Source organism: Mus pahari, chromosome 14, assembly GCF_900095145.1.
Source record: "Mus pahari chromosome 14, PAHARI_EIJ_v1.1, whole genome shotgun sequence".
Lineage (NCBI taxonomy): Eukaryota > Metazoa > Chordata > Mammalia > Rodentia > Muridae > Mus > Mus pahari.
The window spans coordinates 66299577-66311302 of NC_034603.1; the positions used below are offsets into that span (position 1 = coordinate 66299577).

General features: G+C 43.5%; 1 protein-coding gene across 1 annotated transcript in view; it reads left to right on the plus strand.

Annotated features, from left to right (window-relative positions):
• Casc3 (CASC3 exon junction complex subunit) overlaps positions 1-11726 on the plus strand; it is a 23455-nt gene that overhangs the window by 3820 nt on the left and 7909 nt on the right. The window contains 4 exon segments of the mRNA XM_021213737.2: positions 6773-6925; positions 7012-7163; positions 7795-7971; positions 8262-8944. Coding sequence (XP_021069396.1) covers positions 6773-6925; positions 7012-7163; positions 7795-7971; positions 8262-8944 — 1165 coding nt within the window.

The following is an 11726-nucleotide window of genomic DNA, read 5'->3' on the forward strand; positions in this document are numbered from 1 at the left end:
CCGGCTAAGACATAATTATTTTTGCTTTTGTTTGTTTCTGTTTCAGGGCAGAGTTTCTCTATCCATGCCTGTCCTGGAACTTTATTTGAAGAACAGGCTGGCCTCAAACTCAAAGATCCACCTGCCTCTGCTTTCCAAGTACTGGGGTTAAAGGCATAGACCACCATGGCCTGGTTTTCATAATTATTATTTAAGATTTATTTACTTTATATGTATGAATGTTTTGCCTACATGTATGTATGTATATCACATGTACATAAATACAGAAATCCACCTGCCCCTGCCTCCCAAGTGCTGGGATTAAAGGCGTGCGCCACCACTGCCCAGCTAAACTGCAGAATTCTTGGCCATAATCAAAACTATTCTGTCTTTGCGTTACTATTGCTGTGATGAACACCATGACCAAAAGCAAGGGAAAGGGTTTGTTTTGCTCTCATATCCCCAGTCGTAGGGCAGGAACTCAAGCCTGGCAGGACCCAGGGGTGGGAGCTGATGTAGAGGCCATGCGCTGCTTACAGGCTTGCTTAGCTTTCTTTCCTATGGAACCCAGGACCACCAGCTCAGTGATGGTACCACTTACAATGGACTGGGCCCTCCCCCATTGCTCACTAATTAAGAAAATGCCTTATGGCCTACCTATAACCAATCTTATGGATGTATTTTCTCAATTGAGGTTCCCTTTTCTCAGATTATTGTAAGATGACCATAAAACTAGCCAGCACATCTCCCCTCAAACGAAAGACTAGGACTAGATGGATTCACTGCTAAATTCTTTCAAACTTTTAAGGAAGATTTACCAATCCTTCTTAGATTATTCCATAAATAGAAATAGAAGGAACGCTGCCCAATTCAGACTGTGAAGCCAGTATAACCCTGGTATCAGAACCAGGTAAAGACATAATTAAAAACAACAGATCATTTTCTCAGATGAATATAAATGCAGAAAATCTCAGCAAACAAAATTCAGGAACACATGAAGATTATACATCATAACCAAGTGCCTTCTTCATCCCATAGGTGCAAGGTTAGTGCGACATGGGTCAATTAATGAATATAATATGTCATATAAATAAGCTGAAGGACAGTGAATTCTCAAAGAAGTTGGGGAAAGTATCTCATAATAGAATTGTTGGCCAGATTTATGTCTTGTTTCTCTTTTTCTTTTTAAAATTTTTTTTTTTATTTTTTAGAAAAAGAAGCTTCTTAATGCTGTCTCTAAATAAGAAAGTACCATATATCATCATATACTATTTTAAGTCTATAGAAAAGTGAAGTGAATGTAAGGCTAGTAACACTTGAAGAAAAACAGAAGTAGAGTCAGTCCAGAATGGAAGTGTCTGGAGACTAGAAAAGGACATAGAGTCCATGGAGCTAAAGTCATAGATGGTCATTAGCCACCAAAGTAGGTGCCAAGAACTCTAAGCTGAACTAGAGCACTGTCCACCTAGGCTCTGTCTGAGTAGTATATAGGCATATAAGTCTTCTTTCACAGAGTTGCAGATGGAGCCAGGCTTCATGTTTACACCTCCATATCCATGACTTTCTCAAGAGACTTGTGGGCACTGACTGAACACATAGATTCTAGAGCACTTGGTCTGGCTGTGAGTTAGTCATACCTGTTGAAGAAAATGTGCTTTATTCTCTAGTATATTAGTAATAAACACAGTCTTTAAGATACGGGGCTGGAGAGAGGGCTCAGAGGTTAAGAGCACTAGCTGCTCTCTTCCAGAGGTCCTAAGTTCAATTCCCAGCAACCACATGGTGGCTCACAACCATCTGTCATGGGATCTGATGCCCTCTTCTTCTGTGTACTCATATACATAAAATAAATTTTTTTAAAAAGATGGGGCTGGAGAGATGGCTCAGCAGTTAAGAGCATTTGCTGCTCTTCCAGAGAACCGAGTTCAGTTCACAGTCCTAGCACCTTTTTTAGGTGACTCATAACACCTGTAACTTTAACTCCATAGGCTCTCATCCTTCTCTAGCCTCCAGAACCTTGCACACCTATCTGTGACATTTATTATTGTGGGCGGGTAGGACATATAACAGGCTTTGAGTCTGTTTTGGAGTCTTCTCAACACTACACTGTTCTGTTTTGCCCAGTACACAAAATTAGTTTATTCCTTTGTGTTTGTGTATAAAATTGGATTTTACTTTATAGTCTTGGTTGGCCTAGAATTTACTATGTATAGACATAGTTAGCTTCAGATTCACATATGTGCCTGCTTCTGCTTCCCTAACTGTGATCAAAGGTGTGCATCATTATCCCCAGCAAAAATAGTTTCTCAATAAGAATGTACGAGTCTCCTCATTGACATTCTATCACAGCCTAATAAAGAGAATGCTGTATAAAACAAAGTTCCCTCATTAATAATGCTGTTTGAAGCCGTACCTGGTGGCGCACGCCTTTAATCCCAGCACTCGGGAGGCAGAGGCAGGCTGATTTCTGAGTTCGAGGCCAGCCTGGTCTACAAAGTGAGTTCCAGGACAGCCAGGGCCACACAGAGAAACCCTGTCTTGAAAAAAAAAAAAAAAAAAATGACACAGAGGCTTATTGATGAGTTAATGCCTAGACCTTAAGCTGTACTTGTTCCTAACTAGCTCATAACTTATTTCATTTATATTAATCTAAGTTCTGCCACACAGCTGGTTACCTCTCTTCAGTTTCATATATCCAACTCCCTCTGTGTCTAGGTGGGATCCCTCCCCCCTTCCTGAGTTTTTTCCTCTGCCACATGTCCCATCTCAATATTCTGCTTTCTGCTATATAGGCTATAGGTTTTCTATTTTAACCAATCAGAAGGTGCCTTGGTCAGGCAAGGAAGGACAGAGACACATGTTCTGTTCTTCTGAATGTCCTGAGTTCAATTTCCAGCAACTACATGGTAGTTCATAGCCATCTGCAATTGGATCTGATGCCCACTTGTGTGTCAGAAGACAGCGACAGTGTACTACTATACATAAATTTAAAATAAATAAGTAAATAAATCTATTTAAAAAAAAAAACAAAAAACCCTACAGCCAGGTGGTGGTACATGCCTCTAATCCCAGTACTCAGGAGGCAGCAGCAGGCGGATCTCTGAGTTCCAGGCCAGCCTGATCTACAGAGCTAGTTCTAGACAGCCAGGGCTACTCAGAGAAACTGCCATGAAAGAAATAAAAACAATTGCTATCCTTGTAGAGGACCCCGGTTCTATTCCCAGCACCCCACCCACATGGCGGCTCACAGCCACCTGTAACTGCAGGTCCAGGGGATCTTAGGCTCTCTCATAGCCTCAGGTGTCTGCTTGCATGTGATGCACTAACATACTTTCAGGTGTACACATACATGTATAGAAGAAAAACAAAGAATTGTCTTTTAAAGTTGAAATTCACAGAGCATGTGAGTGTAAGAGCATAATGAAGTGGCATCATATATATTCAGCAAGCAAGTTTCTATATTGTCTGCTCTGTACCCTGGGATTGAGGAGAGTTCTGAGTGATGACCCTCCTCTCCTCCGAGCAGGGAAACAGTGAGTTCAGAGGATGGGAAGAGTGGAGGGTTAAGATGTGGATGAAGCTCAGATTGTCACAGTGCAGCTGTGGTTAAGCATCTTCAGTTCTCCATTACTCTTCTGAGAATCATCACTCAAAATACTTTGAAGACAAAATATCCAGATGTTGAGTGGTTTGGAGTGTAAACAGAAATGGAAAGAAGGGGAAGAGGGATTAATTGGCTTGTTTGTCTAGGTCCCTTAGGCAAGCTTAACTTTATTTGAATAAAGGGCAGAACACTGAAAGCTAACTTAGTCAGAACTATCTCTGACCAGATTCCTGGGACTAGCCTGAGCCCGAAGTGAGAGGGCAGTCGGGTTTCAGTTAGGTGCCAGGCATGTTAGGAAAATCAGAGACCTGTGCACACACACCTGACGGGTGGTAGAAGCAACGCGTCACTGGGACTAAACCACCTTCCCTTTAGCCCATTTCTTTGCATTCTTATAGCGCTTTAAACCTCCCTATGTAGTCTATTGTTCTGTCTCCTAAGCACCAAATCTGGAGAGTATCAGGGAGAAGATATGACCCTGTTTGAAAACCATCCTTTTTCCCTGTGTGGAACTAGCCATACCTTCATTTCTTGTCCTATATTACTGTTCTAATGATACTTTTTTTTAAGTGGAGAGATTTAATATTGTCTGGCTCATTCAAACTTGATTTGTTAAAGAAAAGATAAAAGTCAGATGTGTTGACTCATGCATTTAATCCCAGCACCAGGAGGCAGAGCCATGTTTGAAGCCAACCTGGACTACTTAGCAAGTTCCAGAACAGTCAACACTACATGGCAAGACCCTTTGGGGGGGGAGGGCAGGTGATGGTTCAGAGAGAGAGTATTCGTACATTGGCTGTTGTCATTTCTACGGTAGGTTGTTCTCTCAAGATTTTCCAGATAGCCGGGCGTGGTGGAGCAAGCCTTTAATCCCAGCACTAGGGAGGCAGTGGCAGGCGGATTTCTGAGTTCGAGGCCAGCCTGGTCTACAAAGTGAGTTCCAGGACAGCCACGGCTACACAGAGAAACCCTGTCTCGAAAAACCAAAAGAAAAAAAAAGATTTTTCCAGATAAAAAAATCTCATAATTTTATCATGTTACTGTGGATAATGTTATTTTCTCTAGGAATCTCATGCTATAGAAATTCAGTACTCGCTGGGTGGTGGTGGTGCACGCCTTTAATCCTAGCACTCGGGAGGCAGAGGCAGGTGGATTTCTGAGTTTGAGACCAGCCTGGTCTACAGAGTGAGTTCCAGGACAGCCAGGGCTACACAGAGAAACCCTGTCTCAAAAAAAGAAAAAAAGAAATTCAGTATTCATGTCATGACATAAAAACTAGTCTTAGAAGCTGAATGTGGTAGTGCACGCCTTTAATTCTAACACTTGGGATGCAGAGGCAAGTGATCTCCTGTGTGCTTCATGCCACCCTCGTCTGCAGAACAAATTTAAACAAGCCAGGGCTACACCATGGGACTCTGTCTCCAAAACACCAACAAACGTGGGTGCCCTGGGCCTTTAGTACATATAATTCAGTGGTTAGTGCTTATCTTGCCTGTTTGAGACCCTGAGTTTGAGCTATACATTGGGGGTGGGGGAGATGAGTAAATCATGGGGCTCGAACTGTACCTCAGTGGTGGGATATACCCTGGGTTCCATCCTAGTGGGTAAGAGTACTTACCGTAAAGGCTGTCAACCTGAGTTTAGTTTCTGAAACCCATATGTGGAAGGAGAGCATTGACTCCTAAATTGTCCTCTGACCTCCACACGAGTCAAGGAAAACTTTTGTCTTTGTGTTTTCTCAGTTTGGTTATAGAATCCTGAGAGTTTGAAATCCTAGATTCAAAGGAGCTCTATGGAGTTTTTTGGTTGTTTTTCCTTTTTTGTTTTTTTGTTATTTGTTTGTTTGTTTTTCCAGACAAGGTTTCTCTGTATAGCCCTGGCTATCCTGGAACTCACTTTGTAGACCAGGCTGGCCTGGAACTCAGAAATTCNCCTGCCTCTGCCTCCCAAGCACTGGGATTAAAGGCGTGCTCCACCATGCCTGGCTGGTTTTCCTTTTTAAGTTTAAGTAGGATCTCAGTTTGATACCCAGGCTAACATTGAACTCTCGATCTTCCTGCCTCACCTGAGTTGCTGGGATTATAGGTGTGTGCCACCTTACTGAAGCCACATAATCAGGAAGATTAGTAATTTTTACTCTAAGGCAATTTTAAAAACAATTGCTTATGGTGTATGTGTATGTGTGTGTGTGAGTGCCATGGCATTCGTGTGAAAGTTAGAAGAGTGGGTGTAGCTTTTCTCCTTGTACTGTGTGAGTTCTGTGGCTCAAACTCTAGTCCTTAGGCTCAGCAGTTACTCTTTCACTGAGCCATTCATCAGTCTCCTAGAACATTCTGAAGTGAGAAAACTCAATTTATGCCAGAGTAGTAGTATATTAAACGTTATATGTTTTAAGATTTGTGGAAAGGGAAAGACTCTATAAAAGCTAGTCTTCCAGTCCCTTGTTCCTTTCCTCAGACTATCACTGTTAAAAATTCATTACCTGTGTATTCAAGCACTATCTATAAAGACATGTGCATATTTTGTGTGTGGGGGGGGTTAGTTTTATAGTGCCCTGTTGTCTAGAAATTTGTTAGGCACATTGGCTTTGGGTTAAATAGGCATGTTGTCTTGCCATGCTAGGTGCCTTTGTAATGACTGTTCTATTTTCTATTTAGTTTGTGTAGAGGCCAGAGGACAAGCTCTGGTGTCATTTTTTTTAGGAGCCATCCACTTTGTTTTTTGAGGCAAGGTCTCATGAGAACCAGAAGCTCCTCAGTTGTGACAGGTTAGCTAGCCAACAAGACTCAAGACTCTGTCTGAGTCTCTGGAGCGCTAGGATTTCGAGTGTGTGCCCCATGCCTGGCTTGTACATGAGTGCTAGACCTAGGTCCTCGTCGTGGTTTTGTGACAAGCACTTTATCAACTGAGCTATCTCCTCAGCCTGTGGTTTTTTGTTTTTATGAGGCAGTATCTCATATAGCACAGATTGGCCTCACTTAATATGTAGCTGAAAATGACCTTGTACACCAGTCTTGTCTCTACCTCCCAAGTGCTGGAATTATAAGCATGAGCCACCATACTTGCTGTGCTTGTTTTTAATTCTAACACTGTAGTGAAGAAGTCTGTCAGGAAATGTTTCTCAAAAGAATGGAAAGTAAGAATTTACTGTTCAGCTCTCACCTCTGATTAACAAGGACACCTTTTCAGGGTGAAGAAGACTACAGCGAAGAGGAGAATTCCAAGGTGGAGCTGAAATCTGAAGCTAACGATGCTGCTGATTCCTCTGCAAAAGAGAAGGGAGAGGAAAAGCCTGAGTCTAAAGGCACCGTGACTGGGGAGAGGCAGAGCGGCGATGGGCAGGTCAGTACACGGCACAGGCCTCCCCTTGCGGGGTGGCACAGGGCCTCTCAACTCCGTGGAAGAGTAAGGAGGCCCTTATCTTCCAGGAGAGCACAGAGCCCGTGGAGAACAAAGTGGGTAAAAAGGGCCCTAAGCATTTGGATGATGATGAAGATCGGAAAAACCCAGCATACATTCCCAGGAAAGGGCTCTTCTTTGAGCATGATCTTCGAGGACAGACTCAGGAAGAGGAAGTCCGGTAACAGCCATTTTGCTTTCCTGCTGCTGACTACTGTGCTTAGTGCTTCCTGCATGGCAGGTGCTTTGCTGACCTCTGCCTGCACGGCCTCCAAGTTTTACTGCTTAGACATTTAGGATGAGTATTACTGCTGGGGAAGTGAAGCTCGCAGCGCTCGGCAACTAGGTGCCAGGCACGCTGCCCCACGCTTGCAGTCCTGGCACTCGGGTCTGAAGCAGGGTGATTGTGAGCTTGAGGCCGGTTTGGCTACCTAATGAGGCCCTGTCTCACAGTGCAAAAAGAGGTGGGTGTGGTAGTGTGCAGCCCAATCCCAGCTCTCAGGATGAAGAGACAGGAGGAATCTAAGAGAGGTGAGTTCCAGGCCAACCTAGCCTACGTATAATAGTTTCCAGGCCAGCCAGAGTTACATGGTAAGACCTTGTCTTTAAAAAAGGGAAGATTTGGGGGCTGTTGATGGAAAAAGAGATAGGATCCAGATTTAGAGCAGGTGTCCCCAGAGCTTTGGTCATTACACCTCTACCTCTTTAATCTGTGCCTCCCGATATGGGACGATTTTATAGACTACATTTTAGTAGACAGATAATTTCTAAGTATTAATTGTCTCAAGATACCTCTGCTTGGTTTGGTCCAGACCCAAGGGACGGCAGCGAAAACTATGGAAAGATGAGGGTCGCTGGGAGCATGATAAGTTCCGTGAGGATGAACAGGCCCCGAAATCTCGACAGGAGCTAATTGCACTTTATGGCTATGACATTCGGTCTGCTCACAATCCTGATGACATCAAACCCAGAAGAATCCGGAAACCTCGGTAGGAAAATTCAGGAGTCTTTCTAATCTTTTAAGTGACTATGGGATTTGGAACGTCTCCCTGACTGCTTTGTTGGTGGTGGTTGTTTGTGGGGGGCTTTTTTTTTTTTTTTTTTTTTTTTTTGATTTTTCGAGACAGGGTTTCTCTGTGTAGCCCTGGCTGTCCTGGAACTCACTTTGTAGACCAGACTGGCCTCGAACTCAGAAATCCGCCTGCCTCTGCCTCCCAAGTGCTGGGATTAAAGGCGTGCGCCACTTTTTTTTTTTTCCTTAACAATTTTACTGTTTCAGATTTGGAAGTTCCCCACAAAGAGATCCAAACTGGATTGGTGATCGATCAAGCAAATCCCATCGCCACCAGGGTCCTGGGGGCAATCTACCACCTAGGACATTTATTAACAGGAATGCAGGAGGTACTGGCCGCATGTCTGCATCCAGGAATTACTCTCGATCTGGGGGCTTCAAGGAAGGCCGCACTAGTTTCAGGCCTGTGGAGGTTGCTGGGCAGCATGGCGGCCGGTCTGCTGAGACTCTAAAGCATGAAGCTAATTACCGGTCACGGCGTCTAGAGCAGACACCTCTGAGGGAGCCATCTCCAGAACCAGATCCTCCATTGCTTGGAAGTCCTGAGAAAGAAGAGGTAGCCTCAGAGACACCAGCTGCTGTGCCTGACATCACACCACCAGCTCCTGACAGGCCCATTGAGAAGAAATCCTATTCCCGGGCAAGAAGGACCAGGACCAAAGTTGGGGATGCAGTCAAAGCTGCTGAGGAGGTTCCTCCTCCATCTGAAGGGCTCACTTCAGCAGCCACAGTCCCAGAAACAACTACTCCAGCTGCTAAAACTGGGAACTGGGAGGCTCCAGTAGATTCTACCACAGGTGGACTGGAGCAAGATGTGGCACAGCTAAATATAGCAGAACAAAGTTGGAGTCCAGGACAGCCTTCATTCTTGCAGCCACGGGAACTTCGAGGTAAGGCATTCTGGGCTAGGAACTAGATCTTACTATGTCACTGGGACTTAACCTCTCAGGGATGCAGTGTGTAACAGATAGCTCCTTACTCCTTAACAGGACAGACAGGGTAGATTCATAGGTTTGTCTACTTGTCTTCAGAGCAATTTCTGTGATCCCCAAGCCTGTCTAGCTGCTTATGCGCACTGCTAACTGTCAATGCTTGGCTCTTTTTTATTGGTGAATTTCCTCTTCTCTGCACAAAAAGGATAGAGGATAGCATCTTCAGACTGTCTGAGCCAGTAGTTAAATGTTTGAAGGCAGAAATATATTTGAATCTGGATATTTTGTTCTAAAAGGAAATCCTAATATCCTTTCTTCTAGAGACAGACTTCTTATTGGAACTATGTATTATACTGGTGCTTTTTAGTATGTTTTGAAATGTGGCTAGAAGGAAGAATTGACCTTCTAATTAATTAACTTTATAATTACATGTAGGGTGGTAGTGCCACATACCTTTAATTTTAGCACTGGAGAGGCAGAGGCAAGTAGATGTCTGTATTCAAGGCCAGACTGGTCTACAGATTGAGTTCCAGGACAGCTAAGGCTATACAGAGAAACCCTATCTCAAAAAAACAAAACAAACAAACAAACAAAATAAAAGCACATATAGCTAGCAGGTATCATTTAGTTTTTGAAAAGCCCTTTCTTTGAAGTCTGTCTGTCTGTCTGTCTTTCTTTCTTTCTTTCTTTCTCTCTCTCTCTCTCTCTCTCTCTCTCTCTCTCTCTCTCTTTCTTTCTTTCAAAGATTTATTATTTAATACAGTATTCTGCCTGCATGTATGCCTGCATGTCAACAGAAGGCACCAGATCTCATTACAGATGGCTGTGAGCCACCATGTGGTGCTGGGAACTGAACCCAAGACCTCTGGAACGGCAGTCAGTGCTCCCAACCCCCAAGCCATCTCTCCAGCCCAATTTATTTATTTTTATTTCATGTGTATTCATATGTCTCTGAGGGTCTCAGATCCCCTGAAAGTTAACAGGCAGTTATGGGCTGCCATGTGGGTTCTGTGATTTAAACTCTGGTCCTCTGGAAGAGCAGCCAGTGAGTGCTTTTAACTTCTGAGCCATCTCTCCAGCCTGAAATTTTATTTTTATATGTCTAGGTGTTTTTCCTGAACCTATGTCTGTGTATCATGTGTGTGCAGGGCCCATAGAGTCCAGAAGAAGACATCAGATCCCTTGGGAATAGAATTACAGATGTTTGAGTTGCCATGTGGGTGCTTATTACTTCTTTTGGCTTTTGTGATTACAATTAGATCATTTTTCCATTCCCTTTCCTCCTTCCAAACCCTTTCACGTACTCTTCCTTGCTTTTTTTTGAAGTTCATGGCTTTTCATTAACTGTTTTATTAATTGTTATATGCATGTGTGTATATACATTTATATTCTTTTTTTTTTTTTTTTTTTTTTTTTCCGACAGGGTTTCTCTGAATAGCCCTGGCTGTCCTGGAACTCACTNTGTAGACCAGGCTGGCCTCGAACTCAGAAATCCACCTGCCTCTGCCTCTCAAGTGCTGGGATTAAAGGCGTGCGCCACCAACGCCCAGCCCATACATTTATATTCTTAAATACATAATTACTCACATTTCTCAGTCTGTATAGTGTTACCTGTGTGTATGTTTTCAGGACTGACACTCTTTGGTATGGGATAACCAGGTGATGTGCTCTTCCTGAGGAAGACTCTCCTGCTCTCAGTTTTCTTTCCTTAGCTGTCAGTAGGTCTTTTTATAGGGTTAAGGCCTGATATTTTCTGCTTTCCACTTTGGCATGTTTTCTTGTCCTTGTTCAGCTAGTGTTTGGGAGAATTCATGGGTGTAGATTCTCATGGTACTAGGAGACACTTAAAATCCTTCTACCTCTTCTTCCTCAGTGATCCCCGAGCCTTAGGTGGAAAAGTTGTTTTCTGGGTGTGTCTGTTGGTACTGAGCTCCAAAACTGCATTTTGACTGGTTGTGATTTGGTTTTCTGTAATGGTCTTCATCTGTTGCAAAGTTTCCTTGATGGGTGGTCAGTGATCTGTGGTCTAAGGACAAATATGTAGAATGTAGTTAGGGATTGTGCTGGGTTAATAAAAAGGTGGTTGTAGATTCTCCTTCAAGATACACGCCTTTAATCCCAGCATTTGGGAGACAGAGGCAGGGGATTTCTGAGTTAAAGGCCAGCCTGGTCTACAGAGTGAATTCCAGTACAGCCAGGGCTATACAGAGAAACCCTGTAAAAACAAAACAAGCAAAAAAAGATAGATGACTTCACTACCTCGAGTAGTTGGCTAGATTTCCCTCTTACTGGGTGGGTCTTAAGTCCAATCACTGAGCAGTACACCCTTGGTTTATCTGTGCGGGGCTGGTCGTTCTCCTTCAGAAGCTTGTGTGGTGCTTGCTAATACCATGAAAGCTAGTTGTCAGAAAACAGACTTTCAGGTCAGTCCCAGCTCAGAATCTCTGGGCTGGTGCAGGTGATTTTCGAATACTAAAAATTGGTGTAAGCTATCAGTACTAGAGTTAGTTGATTTCTGGACAGGGAAGTATACTTTTGTTTGTTTTGTTTTGTTTTTTTTTTTCAAGACAGGGTTTCTCTGTGTAGCCTTGGCTGTCCTGGAACTCACTTTGTAGACCAGGCTGGCCTCAAACGCAGAAATCCTCCTGCTTCTGCCTCCCTAGTGCTGGGATTAAAGGTGTGCACTGCCAGGCCCGGCAAGAAGTATGCTTTTCTTTTTTCTTTTTTTTTTTTTTTTTTA